Here is a 16,089-nt window from a genome sequence, read left to right as displayed (position 1 = left end):
GGGGATGAAAAAGAAGACCCTAATTTTTGTGAACAATGCGGAGTCGAATTCGTGGATTCTCGGATACGAAGATACCAAATGGGCTATATCAAACTGGCATGCCCAGTAACCCATGTGTGGTATTTGAAGCGTCTTCCTAGTTATATCGCGAATCTTTTAGATAAACCTCTTAAAGAATTAGAAGGACTGGTATACTGCGATGTGTGATTTGATCAAAACTCTGATTTTACAGATTCAGAATGAGAAACTGTCATACCATTCAAGTGAATTGGTATGCCCTGGATCTGACATGTCTCTTGGTAGGAAGAACATGAAGCTCAGAATTATGGGTGTATTCAATACTCCCAAATAAAAGGGGGAATTGGTCTATGGGCTCTTCAGTAACAAATAAATAGGAATTTCTCGTGAAAAAAAAAAAGACTTCTTTTATGGAATTAACCATTCCCTTTCTTTTACTTTATAAAGAAATCAAATTATGTTTATTAAAATAAGCAAATTCTGTCATGTCATGGTTGCAGGAGCCTATCCATCGCATAGAGGCTTTAAGGACATCGTGGCATAACCGTCGAGGCAAAGTAGGGACCTAAAAGATCGAATGTAATGATACATAGACAAGTAAATCCCTTATGAATTCCAAGGTACTTCTTTACTTTAATTGAATGAAATTAAGAATTAAGTAAGGGTATCTCTCATTCGAAGGGACGTAGACTACTCAAGAATTTTACATTTCATTGATTTTACGTCGTAATTTCTAATTGAATAAAAAATTCATAAAATAAAATCGAAATCTACAAAAAGAAAAAAAAAAAATGAATTAATGAAATGTTGCTTGGTCTAAATTGGAAACTTGAGTAAAGAGTAGATCTTTTCTTTTTTTTTTTGGGGGGGGTTCCGTTTTATAGATAAAGAAAATAAAGTGGAAACTCCTTTCTTTATCTTTAGTTGGTGTAACTACTTGAGCCGGATGAAAGGAAACTTTCACGTCCGATTTTGAAGGGGGATATCCTATAGGATCCTACCCAAATTTTTCTTTTGCTAGGCCCATAGCTAAAAAACCTACTTTCTTACGATTACGAGGTTCATTCGAATATGAAATCCAATCTTGGAAATACAGCATCCCACTTTTCTTTACTACCCAAGGCTTCGATGCATTTCGAAATCGAGAAATGTCTACTGGAGCAGGTGCTATACGAGAACAATTAGCCGATCTGGATTTGCGAATTATTATAGATTATTCGTTGGTAGAATGGAAAGAATTAGGGGAAGAAGGGCCCCCGGGTAATGAGTGGGAAAATAGAAAGGTTGGAAGAAGAAAGGATTTTTTGGTTAGACGCATCGAAATAGCTAAGCATTTTATTCGAACAAATATAGAACCAGAATGGATGGTTTTATGTCTATTACCAGTTCTTCCTCCCGAGTTGAGACCGATCATTCAGATAGACGGGGGTAAACTAATGAGCTCGGATATTAATGAACTTTATAGAAGAGTTATTTATCGGAACAATACTCTTATCGATTTATTAGCAACAAGTAGATCGACACCGGGGGAATTAGTAATGTGTCAGGAGAAATTGGTACAAGAAGCTGTGGATACACTTCTTGATAATGGAATCCGCGGACAACCAATGAGGGACGGTCATAATAAGGTTTACAAGTCGTTTTCGGATGTAATTGAAGGCAAAGAGGGAAGATTTCGTGAGACTCTGCTTGGCAAACGGGTGGATTATTCGGGTCGTTCTGTCATTGTCGTGGGTCCCTCCCTTTCATTACATCAATGTGGATTGCCTCGCGAAATAGCAATAGAACTTTTCCAGCCATTTGTAATTCGTGGTCTAATTAGACAACATCGTGCTTCGAACATGGGAGTTGCTAAGAGTAAAATTCGGGAAAAAGAGTCAATTGTATGGGAAATACTTCAGGAAGTTATGCAGGGGCACCCCATATTGCTGAATAGAGCACCTACTCTGCATAGATTAGGCATACAGGCATTCCACCCCATTTTAGTGGAAGGGCGCGCTATTTGTTTACATCCATTAGTTTGTAAGGGATTCAATGCAGATTTTGATGGGGATCAAATGGCGGTTCATGTACCTTTATCTTTGGAGGCTCAAGTGGAGGCTCGTTTACTTATGTTTTCTCATATGAATCTATTGTCTCCATCTATTGGGAATCCAATTTCCCTACCAACCCAAGATATGCTTATTGGGCTCTATGTATTAACGAGCGGGAATCGCCGAGGTATTTGTGCAAATAGGTATAATCCATGTAATCGCATAAATTATCAAAATGAAAAAATGGATGCCAATAGCTATAAGTATACGAAAGAAAAAGAACCCTTTTTTTGTAATTCCTATGATGCAATTGGAGCTTATCGTCAGAAAAGAATCAATTTAGATAGTACTTTATGGCTCCGGTGGCAACTAGACCAACGCGTTATTGCTTCAAGAGAAGCTCCTATCGAAGTTCACTATGAATCTTTGGGTACTTATCATGAGATTTATGAGCACTACTTAATAGTAAGAAGTATAAAAAAAGAAATTCTTTGTACATACATTCGAACCACGGTTGGTCCTATTTCTCTTTATCGAGAAATCGAAGAAGCTATCCAAGGGTTGTGCCGGACCTGCTCATATGGTACCTAACCTAATAGTATGGTATTTATGCTAAGTAATTCTATGACACTGATGTGAATTAGTGTCTCTCTGGTTCAATTAGGACCATAGTTCCTGAATTTTTACGCGAATTTAAATCGAGAAAAAGACGTTTTCCAATCATTGACTCAAACCCATTGTCGAACCCCACTCAGCGGAATATGGAGGTACTTATGGCAGAACGGGCCAATACGGTCTTTCACAATAAAGTGATTGATGGAACTGCCATTAAACGACTTATTAGCAGATTAATAGATCACTTCGGAATGGCATATACATCACACATTCTGGATCAAGTAAAGACCCTCGGGTTCCAGCAAGCCACTGCTACATCCATTTCATTAGGAATTGATGATCTTTTAACAATACCTTCTAAGGGATGGTTAGTCCAAGATGCGGAACAACAAAGTTTGGTTTTGGAAAAACACCATTATTATGGAAATGTACACGCAGTAGAAAAATTACGACAATCCATTGAGATATGGTATGCTACAAGTGAATATTTGCGACAAGAAATGAATCCTAATTTTAGGATGACTGATCCTTTTAATCCAGTACATATGATGTCTTTTTCGGGAGCTAGAGGAAATGCATCTCAAGTACACCAATTAGTAGGTATGAGAGGGTTAATGTCGGATCCACAAGGACAAATGATCGATTTACCCATTCAAAGCAATTTACGTGAAGGACTGTCTTTAACAGAATATATAATTTCTTGCTACGGAGCCCGAAAAGGAGTTGTAGATACTGCTGTACGAACATCAGATGCTGGATATCTTACACGCAGACTTGTGGAAATTGTTCAACACATTGTTGTACGTAGAACGGATTGTGGTACTATCCGAGGTATTTCTGTGAGTCCTCAAAATGGGACGATACCGGAAAGGATTTTTATACAAACATTAATTGGTCGTGTATTAGCAGATGATATATATATGGGCCCACGATGCATTGCCGTTAGAAATCAAGATATTGGGATTGGACTTGTCAATCGATTTCTAACCTTTCAAACACAACCAATATCTATTCGAACCCCTTTTACTTGTAGTAGTACATCTTGGATCTGCCAATTATGTTATGGCCGAAGTCCTACTCATGGGGGCCTGGTCGAATTGGGAGAAGCTGTAGGTATTATCGCGGGTCAATCTATTGGGGAACCCGGCACTCAACTAACATTAAGAACCTTTCATACCGGCGGAGTATTCACAGGGGGTACTGCAGAACATGTACGAGCCCCTTCCAATGGAAAAATTAAATTCAATGAAGATTTAGTTCATCCCACACGTACACGTCATGGGCATCCCGCTTTTATATGTTATATATACTTGTATGTAACTATTGAGAGTGAAGATATTCTACACAAGGTCACTATTCCGCCAAAAAGTTTTCTTTTAGTCCAAAACGATCAATATGTACAATCAGAACAAGTTATTGCTGAGATTCGCGCGGGAACCTATACGTTTAATTTTAAGGAGAGGGTTAGAAAACATATTTATTCTAACTCAGAGGGAGAAATGCACTGGAGTACCGATGTATACCATGCACCGGAATTTACATACAGCAATGTACATCTCTTACCAAAAACAAGTCATTTATGGATAGTATCAGGAGGTTCATGCCGCTCTAGTGTAGCCTCTTTTTCGCTTCAAAAGGATCAAGATAAAATTAGCGTTCATTCTCTTTCTGCTGAAGGAAGATCTATTTCTAGTCTGTCAGGAAATAATGATCAAGTAAGACAAAAATTCTTTAGTTCAGATATCTTTGGTAAAAAAAAAAAACAAAGTGAGATTCCTGATTATTCAGAACTTAATCGAAGGGGTCATTGTAATTTAATATATCCTGTTATTCTCTACGAAAATTTTTATTTATTGGCAAAGAGACGAAGAAATAGATTCATCATTCCATTACAATTGATTCCAGAACGAGAAAAAGGGCTAATGCCTCTTTCCGGTGTTTCGATTGAAATACCCGGAAATGGTATTTTTCGTAAAAAAAGTATTCTTGCTTATTTTGATGATCTTCAATACAGAAGAAAGAATTCAGGCATTACGAAATATGGGACTACAGGGGGGCATTCCATCCTCAAAAATGAGGATTTGATTGAGTATCGAGGAGTCAAAGAATTGAAGCCAAAATACCAAATGAAAATAGATCGATTTTTTTTCATTCCCGAGGAAGTACATATTTTGCCAGAATCTTCTTCCATAATGGTACAGAACAATAGTCTCATTGGACTAGATACACGAATCACTTTAAATACAAGAAGCCGAGCGGGCGGATTGGTCCGAGTGGAGAGAAAAAAAAAATGGATTGAACTTAAAATCTTTTCTGGAGATATCCATTTTCCTGGAGAGATGGATAAGATATCCCGACACAATGATATCTTGCTCCCGCTTGGAGCGGCAAAAAAAAATGCTAAGGAATCAAAAAAAAAATTGAAAAATTGGATCTATGTCCAATGGATCCCACCTAACAAGAAAAAGTATTTTGTTTTGGCTCGACCCGTAATCATATATGAGATAGCGGACGGTATAAATTTAGTAACACTTTTCTCCCAGGATCTGTTGCACGAAAGGGATAATATGGAACTTAGAATTGTCAATTATATCCTTTATGGCAATGGCAAACCAATTCGGGGAATTTATGGAACAAGTATTCAATTAGTTCGGACTTGTTTATTGTTGAATTGGAAACAAGACAAAAAAAGTTCTTCTGTCGAAGAGGCCCACGCTTCTTTTGTTGAAGTAAATACAAATGGTATGAGTCGAGATTTCCTGCGAATCGATTTAGTGAAATCCCATATTTCGTATATCAGAAAAAGGAAAGATCCGTCAGGTTCAGGATTGATCTTTGATAAGAGGCCAGACCGCACCAGTATCAATCCATTTTATTCTATTTCTTCCAAGGCAGGGATTCAACAATCACTTAGCCAAAATCAAGTAACTATTCGTACGTTGTTGAAGAGGAATAAGGAATGCCAATCTTTTATAATTTTGTCATCATCTAATTGTTTTCAAATGGGTCCATTCAACGATGTAAAATATTACAATGATGTAATAAAAAAAGAATCAATGAAAAGAGATAGTCTAATTCCAATTAGGAATTCCTTGGGACCTTTAGGATTAGGAAGAACCCCTCAAATTGCGCATTTTTATTCATTTTACCATTTAATAACTTATAATCAGATCTCGGTAACTAAATATTTACAACTTGACAATTTCAAACAGACTTTTCAAGTGCTTAAATATTATTTAATGGATGAAAATGGTAGGGTTTCTATTTATAATAATCCCGATCCGCGCGGTAACATCGTTTTGAATCCATTCAATTTGAATTGGAATTTTCTCCATCATAATTATTGTGAAGAAGCGTCTAGAATAATTAGCCTTGGGCAGTTTATTTGTGAAAATTTATGTATAGCCAAAAACGGACCGCACTTAAAATCGGGTCAAGTTCTAATTGTTCAAATTGACTCTGTAGTAATAAGATCAGCTAAAGCTTATTTGGCCACTCCGGGAGCAACCGTTCATGGCCATTATGGAGAAATCCTTTACGAAGGAGATACATTAGTTACATTTATATATGAAAAATCGAGATCTAGGGATATAACGCAAGGTCTTCCAAAAGTGGAACAAGTGTTAGAAGTGCGTTCGATTGATTCAATATCGATGAACCTAGAAAAGAGAATTGAGGGTTGGAACAAGAGTATAACAAAAATTATTGGAATTCCTTGGAGATTCTTGATTGGTGCTGAGCTAACTATAGTGCAAGGGCGTATCTCTTTGGTTAATAAGATCCAAAAAGTTTATAGATCTCAGGGGGTGCAGATTCATAATCGACATATAGAAATTATTGTGCGTCAAATAACATCAAAAGTGTTGGTTTCAGAAGAGGGAATGTCTAATGTTTTTTCACCCGGAGAACTGATTGAATTGTTGCGGGCGGAACGAACAGGGCGCGCTTTGGAAGAAGCGATCTGTTACCGAGCTATCTTATTGGGAATAACGAAAGCATCTCTAAATACTCAAAGTTTTATATCCGAAGCAAGTTTTCAAGAAACTGCTCGAGTTTTAGCAAAAGCCGCTCTCCGGGGTCGTATCGATTGGTTGAAAGGTCTGAAAGAGAACGTTGTTCTAGGGGGGATGATACCCGTTGGTACGGGATTCAACGGATTAGTGCAACGTTCAAGGCAACATACCAACATTCCTTTGGAAACCAAAAACAATAAACTATTCGAGGCAGAAATGCGAGATATTTTGTTCCACCACAGAGAATTATTTGATTTTTTCATTTCAAGGAATTTACACGATACACTGAGACAATCATTTCGAGGGTTGAATGATTCCTAAGAGCGGATTCACCCCCTTTCTTTTTAGCTATTTGTATTTGCGGTCATTTTTTTTTTTTTTATTTATTTGGTATATAGTAATAAAGATAATAAAATAACAAATAGAATAGAAAGAAATTAATATTAATGGTTTGAATCGTGTATCAATGGCCAATATCCGTTAGAGGTAGAAACGAAGGTTCCATCGGAACAATTATTTATTTCTATTTCAGGGCACCTCGTCTCTCTTTTTTTTAATAAAAAGAAAGGAGGTGTGGATAAATAAATGACAAGAAGATATTGGAACATCCATTTGGAAGAAATGATGGAAGCAGGAGTTCATTTTGGTCATGGTACTAGTAAATGGAATCCTAGAATGGAACCTTATATCTCTTCAAAGCGTAAAGGTATTCATATTATAAATCTTATTAGAACTGCCCATTTTTTATCAGAAGCTTGTGATTTAGTTTTTGATACAGCAAGTAGGGGAAAGCAATTCTTAATTGTTGGTACCAAAAATAAAGCAGCCGATTCAGTAGCACGGGCTGCAATAAGGGCCCGTTGTCATTATGTTAATAAAAAATGGCTAGGCGGTATGTTAACGAATTGGTATACTACGGAAACGATACTTCATAAGTTCAGGGACTTGAGAACGGAACAAAAGATGGGGAGACTCAATCGTCTTCCGAAAAGAGATTCAGCTATGTTGAAGAGACAATTATCTCACTTGCAAACATATCTGGGCGGGATCAAATATATGACTAGATTACCCGATATTGTAATAATCGTTGATCAGCAAGAAGAATATATGGCTCTTCGAGAATGTATGATTTTGGGAATTCCAACGATTTGTTTAATCGATACAAATTGTGACCCAGATCTCGCTGATATTTCGATCCCAGCAAATGATGACGCGATAGCTTCAATCCGATTAATTCTTAACAAATTAGTATTTGCAATTTGTGAGGGTCGTTCTAGTTATATACGAAATCCTTGATTCATATTAATAATGAATAATAAAAAAATTCTTTTGGGAACTCCATAGATTTCTGAAATCGGTTATGATTCCTAAAAGAGATACAAGTAACTAGGGATATTATGTAATTAATTGGTATACAAATATATATAAGTCAACTAGGCAAGTCGAAAAAAGAGAAGGTTGAATCAAAATAATTCTTTTTAAAGTTCTATTTTTTTCAGAGGGCAATATGAATGTTCTATTATGTTATATCAACACACTAAAAGGCTTATACGATATATCCGGTGTGGAAGTCGGCCAACATTTCTATTGGAAAATAGGAGGTTTTCAAGTCCATGCCCAAGTAATTATTACTTCTTGGGTTGTAATTGCTATCTTATTAGGTTCAGCCATTATAGCTGTTCGTAATCCACAAACCATTCCTACTGACAGTCAGAATTTCTTCGAATATGTTCTTGAATTCATTCGAGATGTGAGCAAAACTCAGATTGGCGAAGAATACGGTCCATGGGTTCCCTTTATTGGAACTTTGTTTCTATTTATTTTTGTTTCGAATTGGTCGGGTGCTCTTTTACCTTGGAAAATCATACAGTTACCTCATGGGGAATTAGCCGCGCCTACAAATGATATAAATACTACTGTTGCTTTAGCTTTACTCACGTCAGTAGCATATTTCTATGCGGGTCTTAGTAAAAAAGGATTAGGTTATTTTGGTAAATACATTCAACCAACTCCAATCCTTTTACCCATTAATATTTTAGAAGATTTCACAAAACCCCTATCGCTTAGTTTTCGACTTTTCGGAAATATATTAGCTGATGAATTAGTAGTTCTTGTTCTTGTTTCTTTAGTACCTTCAGTGGTTCCTATACCCGTCATGTTACTTGGATTATTTACAAGCGGTATTCAAGCTCTTATTTTTGCAACTTTAGCTGCGGCTTATATAGGCGAATCCATGGAGGGTCATCATTGACTAGTTTTCGAAATAGTCTTTTTTTAGTTTAAGCCTTACGCAATATATATGCGTATCAAGATAATCTGCTTAAGGAGCATAATATATAAAAATAAATAGATAAATTATATAAATATAAACTATATAAAGTATAGAAGTAATAGTCAAAAATAAGATATTAGCGGTATTAGGGAATTGCAACAAACAAAAGGGGAAGTAAAAAAAAGGAAAGAGATCGAAAAGATCTTTTTCCTAAAATTCCAGTTCGGTCTATTTATCCCCCCCCAATGAATACTATCTTTATATTGTTTTGTTCATTTAATTCCAATATTCAATATTATTAGATATTAGTAATCATAATCTGAATAATAATTAGGATTGTAATACTTATAGTATTATGGTGTGCTATTTTAAAAAAGATGCTATTGTTATATAGAAAAATTCCCATTCAAGTTGATTTCATCCAATTAAACGGTTGACCAAAAGATAATTTTAATAAATAATAAATTACCTGAACTTAGATCAATCAAATACTTCTATTTCGATGCAACGATTCGATCTAACGAATTTGTCCATGTAGATTGATTGTACCTGCGTCGGCGAGTAAAAAAAGAAAAAATAAAGATTTACAAAAAACTAAATTCAAATTTATAAAAAAAAAATGGATTGGTTAGGGGGGGCCGAACTAGATGTATGTACTCTAATTAGTATAAGACAACTCTTGTGAATGTTTCGAAGAATGATTCTATAATCCGATTAAATGTAAGATATGAATGGTTGATTTACGTTATCCAAGAAACACATGTATATGTAATATTAGATATTAATTAGTTATATATGTAATATCTAAGCGGCTCTATTACTGTGAATTTAGATAGGAATTCCAATGGAATCCCCTCCATTTCCTTTGTAGTTGTGAATTGAATATTAAATGAATAAAATAAAGTGACTATTGAATAAAGAGATTCAATCAAGAAAATAAGAAAAAACGAAAAATTCAAAAAGAATGGTATGGATTCAAAAAAATTCTGTGAATAAAAACTAAAAAAGAAATATCGAAGCCGTTCTGATGATTCAATAATAATATTATTACTTCAATTCCGAGTTCTTATTTCCTTCGACTGTATAGATCTTAGCGATGGAATAATTAAGTCATAATTTATTGGTTGATTGTATCATTAACTATTTACTTATTTTGGTGTGAGGAACTTATCATGAATTCTCCATTTTTATACCACATACCTTATTTTGACACCACGAAATTCTTTTTCTAAATCTATAGAAATAAAAAAGAATTTTCAGAAATTCATTTGTAATAAGAGTCAAGTCTTTCATTACCAAAAGCTTTTTCATACCCGCAATTAGATATTGCGGAGGAATCTACTAGGTTCTTTCACTGTAAAAAAGGGTCCGAATGAGGAACTGGGGGGAGCCCAGACTTATTGTGGCGATCCAAGAATTTGATTATTTGAATCGAAGGGTTATACTATAAGACTTATCTGATCTTATGAATTGTTAGAATTTTTTTTTAAGAATAAATCATGAATTTTTCTAGGACCGTATTAAAGATCTCATCGAAAACTTACAGCAGCTTGCCAAACAAAAGCTAAGAGAAAAAAGAGCAAAGGTATTACTGGCATAAAATCTACGATTGGATTCAAAAAAGCATAAGCCTCGGGCAATTTTGAGAAGAAAAAACTACTTGAAGAAAGAGCAGAATTAAGACAAATACAGATCAAACTAAAGATATTAAGCATAACAAACATTTTTTTCTTTGTTCTTGAAGATAATTGTATTTATTTTGATTGAGTTATTAATATGATGAGTTCTTAATATGAGTTATTATAATCTTATTTTTTTTTTTTTGAATTAACCCAATCAAAAATCCTTCAATTCTCAAATCAAAAGAGAATAGACAAAACCATACTTTCATACAATATCTTAATTGAATTGTATGTAATGATCAATAAATGTCGTTTAATTCTCTATCTAAATGTCTCAAAATCCTAGCAACACTCTAATCTATTCTATATAGATTTGGACTAGAATTGATGAAGAACTACTATCAATATTAGTCTTTATTAATGTCGAATAGAAATCAAAAATGGGGCGTGGCCAAGTGGTAAGGCAACGGGTTTTGGTCCCGGTATTCGGAGGTTCGAATCCTTCCGTCCCAGAGCATACCTATTATATTATATATATCATATCAGAATATAGATTTTCTATTTTATATCAGAATAAAAGAAAGATTGCCCTTTTTTAAACAACCTTATTTTTTTTTAAGAGTAGAATAAGATTGGTTATAATCTGATTTTGCTTTCCTATAATGATTGATTCTTATATGAATTATATCTTTTTCAAAAATAAAAAATCGAATCGTGTTCAAATAACACACAGATGTAATTGAATCTATTTGTATACAGGTAAGAGGTAAGATGGGAGCATAGATTAAATCATATTTCTATTTAATAAGTTAGTTCTTCATAAAATAAAAATACGAGCCATGATTTAATCTGTACTTGTTTTAATTTACATTTATACAAAATAGTAATAATCTGGAACACTCTAATAGGATTCTTTTTTTATTTAGGATTCATCATCTTCATAGAATTGACGCAGTAGATAGGAGTTAAACGTCAATGTAAAATACCAATTTCAATATATGCGGCTGTCTGAATTTCATTAAAAAAAAAATCAAGTTACATACGTAACATATGTCTTTTCTTTGAACCCCGTTTTTAAGTATTTTGTGTTTTCTTTTATGAAAAATTGTAAATATATGATATGTACCAATTGAGACAAAGTGTATTCATACATCTTAGTCGCTTTTCCTTAGGAAATAATTGCAGCCGGATTATTGACTCCAAGTCAAATAAACTACGCAGAAAGGGAGCGAAGGCTTATATATATATGTATTGTTATCGTTCTATTTCTTCAATTTCATTGATTCATTGAAAACTTTATTTTATTTCAATTGAGTTTTGTGACAATAGATTTGTTATCCCTAAATTTTAAATATTTAACTTTACCCTTTAACATAGAATGTTTCTAATTACTTTCAAAGATATTTGTTTAGTCTACCTGATAGGTATGGGGATCATCTTTTAATTATGATTTATCAAAAAGAATAACAACCCAAAGCCTCTATTCTATCAGTCTTTATCCACCACCTCGTGAAAAACAAAAAGAATTTACATTTTTTTTTATGGTTTAATCCGAATATGAATTTTTCTCTATTATTATCAAAATTATTATCAAAATGCGATTTTTACTTTAAAGCCTTATTCCAATAATGTAATGATAGTGAAATAGGAAATTTTTCAATCAATTAAATATTTTTAATAATGTCTTATGAGTCCTTGGTACTCGAAGAAGTGTGAAATTGGTGAATCTATTTTAGCAAGTCACCTCAAGATGCAGATTAAAAAAAAACTTATTTGTGTTATTTATTAGTTCAATTTTTTTATATTCTAATATTTCTATTTAGATTATAATTCTAAAGAAAAAAGAAAATAATATATTAAAAAAATATTTATTATATTTCTATATATTATTTATTATATATATTATATTATATGGGGTTAAATTTAATTCGTGCTGATACTTCTTGAGAAATTACCCATTCATAAAAGTATGGATTACTATGTACCGAACGAACCAATGATTATTCATGAGTCCATAATGGAGAACGTACCACATATCGAACCCGACCCGAGTTAGAAAATTCGAAAATAAACCCAAAAAAATTCTAAAAATTAAAAAACCTCATCCAGGCTTCATTTCAAGACGAAACAGGTCAAGACAGGCCGAAAAATAGAGAAGAAAAAAAATTTCCTTCCTATCCATTCGAACCCGACCCGAGTTAGAAAATTCGAAAAGAAATGCAAAAAAATTCTAAAAATTAAAAAACATCATCTAGGCTTCATTTCAAGAAGAAACGGGTATGGACAGTTCGAAAAATAGAGAAAAAAAAAATTTCCTTCCGATCCGTTCGAACCAGACCCGGGTTAGAAAATTCGAAAATAAATGCGAAAAAATTCTAAAAATTAAAAAACATCATCCAGGCTTCATTTCAAGACGAAATGGGTCAAGACAGGCCGAAAAATAGAGAAGAAAAAAAATTTCCTTCCTATCCGTTCGAACCCGACCCAAGTTAGAAAATTCGAAAATAAATGCAAAAAAATTCTAAAAATTAAAAAACATCATCCAGGCTTCATTTCAAGAAGAAACGAGTATGGACAGGTCAAAAAATAGAGAAAAAAGAAATTTCCTTCCTATCCGTTCGAACCCGACCTGAGTTAGAAAATTCAAAAATAAATGTAAAAAAATTCCAAAAATTAAAAAAAATCATCCATGCTTCATTTCAAGAGGAAACGGGTATGGACAGGCCGAAAAATAGAGAAGAAAAAAAATTTCCTTCCTATCAGTACGAACCCGACTCGAGTTAGAAAATTCAAAAATAAATACAAAAAATTCCAAAAATTAAAGAATATCATCCAGGCTTCATTTCAAGAAGAAACGGGTATAGACAAGCCAAAAAATAGAGAAGAAAAAAATTTCCTTCCTATCCGTTCGAACCCGACCCAAGTTAGAAAATTCGAAAATAAATGCAAAAAAATTCTAAAAATTAAAAAACATCATCCAGGCTTCATTTCAAGACGAAACGGATCAGGACAGACCGAAAAATAAAGAAGAAAAAAAATTTCCTTCATATCCCTTCGAACCCGACCCGAGTCAGAAAATTCGAAAATAAATGCAAAAAAAATTCTAAAAATTAAAAAAATATCATCCAGGCTTGATTTCAAGACGAAACGGGTTAGGACAGGCCGAAAAATAGAGAAGAAAAAAAATTTCCTTCCTATCCGTTCGAACCCGACCCGAGTTAGAAAATTCGAAAATAAATGCAAAAAAATTCTAAAAATTAAAAAACATCATCTACGCTTCATTTCATGAAGAAACGGGAATGGAAAGGCCGAAAAAAAGAGAACGAAAAAAATTTCCTTCCTATCCGTTCGAATCCGACCCGAGTTAGAAAATTCAAAAATAAATGCAAAAAAATTCCAAAAATTAAAAAACATCATCCAGGCTTCATTTCAAGAGGAAACGGGTATGGACAGGCCGAAAAATAGAGAACAAAAAAAAAATTCATTCCTATCCATTCGAACCCGACCCGAGTTAGAAAATTCGAAAATAAATGCAAAAGAATTCTAAAAATTAAAAAACATCATCCAGGCTTCATTTCAAGAAGAAACGAGTATGGACAGGTCGAAAAATAGAGAAAAAAGAAATTTCCTTCCTATCCGTTCGAACCCGACCCGAGTTAGAAAATTCAAAAATAAATGTAAAAAAATTCCAAAAATTAAAAAAAAATCATCCATGCTTCATTTCAAGAGGAAACGGGTATGGACAGGCCGAAAAATAGAGAAGAAAAAAAATTTCCTTCCTATCAGTACGAACCCGACTCGAGTTAGAAAATTCAAAAATAAATACAAAAAATTCCAAAAATTAAAGAATATCATCCAGGCTTCATTTCAAGAAGAAACGGGTATAGACAAGCCGAAAAATAAAGAAGAAAAAAATTTCCTTCCTATCCGTTCGAACCCGACCTAAGTTAGAAAATTCGAAAATAAATGCAAAAAAATTCTAAAAATTAAAAAACATCATCCAAGCTTCATTTCAAGAAGAAACGAGTATGGACAGGTCGAAAAATAGAGAAAAAAGAAATTTCCTTCCTATCCGTTCGAACCCGACCCGAGTTAGAAAATTCAAAAATAAATGTAAAAAAATTCCAAAAATTAAAAAAAATCATCCATGCTTCATTTCAAGAGGAAACGGGTATGGACAGGCCGAAAAATAGAGAAGAAAAAAAATTTCCTTCCTATCAGTACGAACCCGACTTGAGTTAGAAAATTCAAAAATAAATACAAAAAATTCCAAAAATTAAAGAATATCATCCAGGCTTCATTTCAAGAAGAAACGGGTATAGACAAGCCGAAAAATAGAGAAGAAAAAAATTTCCTTCCTATCCGTTCGAACCCGACCCAAGTTAGAAAATTCGAAAATAAATGCAAAAAAATTCTAAAAATTAAAAAACATCATCCAGGCATCATTTCAAGACGAAACGGATCAGGACAGGCCGAAAAATAAAGAAGAAAAAAAATTTCCTTCATATCCCTTCGAACCCGACCTGAGTCAGAAAATTCGAAAATAAATGCAAAAAAAATTCTAAAAATTAAAAAATATCATCCAGGCTTGATTTCAAGACGAAACGGGTTAGGACAGGCCGAAAAATAGAGAAGAAAAAAAATTTCCTTCATATCCCTTCGAACCTGACCTGAGTTAGAAAATTAAAAAATAAATGCAAAAAAATTCTAAAAATTAAAAAACATCATCCAGGCTTCATGTCAAGAAGAAACGGGTATAGACGGGCCGAAAAATAGAGAACGAAAAAAATTTCCTTCCTATCCGTTCGAACCCGACCCGAGTAATAAAATTCAAAAATAAATGCAAAAAAATTCCAAAAATTAAAAAACATCATCCAGGCTTCATTTCAAGAGGAAACACAGGCCGAAAAATAGAGAACAAAAAAAAAAATCCTTCCTATCCGTTCGAACCCGACCCGAGTTAGAAAATTCGAACATAAATGCAAAAAAATTCTAAAAATTAAAAAACATCATCCAGGCTTCATTTCAAGACGAAACGGGTCAAGACAGGCCGAAAAATAGAGAAGAAAAAAAATTTCCTTCCTATCCATTCGAAACCGACCCGAGTTAGAAAATTCGAAAATAAATGCAAAAAAATTCTAAAAATTAAAAAATATCATCTACGCTTCATTTCATGAAGAAACGGGAATGGAAAGGCCGAAAAAAAGAGAACGAAAAAAATTTCCTTCCTATCCGTTCGAACCCGACCAGAGTTAGAAAATTCAAAAATAAATGCAAAAAAATTCCAAAAATTAAATAACATCATCCAGGCTTCATTTCAAGAGGAAACGGGTATGGACATGCCGAAAAATAGAGAACAAAAAAAAAAATCCTTCCTATCCATTCGAACCCGACCCGAGTTAGAAAATTCGAAAATAAATGCAAAAAAATTCTAAAAATTAAAAAACATCATCCAGGCTTCATTTCAAGAAGAAGCGCGTATGGACAGGTCGAAAAATAGAGAAAAAAGAAATTTC

At 33.6% G+C, this 16,089-nt stretch overlaps 4 protein-coding genes across 4 annotated transcripts in view; all 4 read left to right on the top strand.

Annotated features, from left to right (window-relative positions):
- The window catches only part of LOC126725882 (DNA-directed RNA polymerase subunit beta'-like), a 3,211-nt gene extending 568 nt beyond the window's left edge, over window positions 1–2,643 (top strand). Inside the window, 2 exon segments of the mRNA XM_050430885.1 lie at window positions 1–216; window positions 1,017–2,643. The exon segment at window positions 1–216 is cut by the window's left edge and continues 568 nt beyond it. Of these exon segments, the coding sequence (XP_050286842.1) occupies window positions 1–216; window positions 1,017–2,642 (1,842 nt within the window). The 3' untranslated portion in view covers window position 2,643.
- A 166-nt stretch (window positions 2,644–2,809) lies between these two features.
- LOC126725876 (DNA-directed RNA polymerase subunit beta''-like) lies at window positions 2,810–7,365 on the top strand. Its single transcript, XM_050430880.1, has one exon. It carries the CDS (start codon window positions 2,813–2,815, stop codon window positions 6,998–7,000), a length of 4,188 nt encoding a protein of 1,395 aa, XP_050286837.1. The 5' UTR covers window positions 2,810–2,812; the 3' UTR covers window positions 7,001–7,365.
- On the top strand, window positions 7,265–8,592 carry LOC126725880 (30S ribosomal protein S2, chloroplastic). The gene has a single exon (XM_050430884.1). It carries the CDS (start codon window positions 7,265–7,267, stop codon window positions 7,973–7,975), a length of 711 nt encoding a protein of 236 aa, XP_050286841.1. The 3' UTR covers window positions 7,976–8,592.
- Window positions 8,187–10,204, top strand: LOC126725879 (ATP synthase subunit a, chloroplastic). The gene has a single exon (XM_050430883.1). It carries the CDS (start codon window positions 8,187–8,189, stop codon window positions 8,928–8,930), a length of 744 nt encoding a protein of 247 aa, XP_050286840.1. The 3' UTR covers window positions 8,931–10,204.
- Window positions 10,205–16,089: the final 5,885 nt, after the last annotated feature.

Source organism: Quercus robur, chromosome 5 (assembly GCF_932294415.1).
Source record: "Quercus robur chromosome 5, dhQueRobu3.1, whole genome shotgun sequence".
Taxonomy (NCBI): Eukaryota; Viridiplantae; Streptophyta; class Magnoliopsida; order Fagales; family Fagaceae; genus Quercus; species Quercus robur.
Note: the sequence above shows the minus strand (reverse complement) of the source record. Positions and strands in the feature narration are given on the sequence as shown.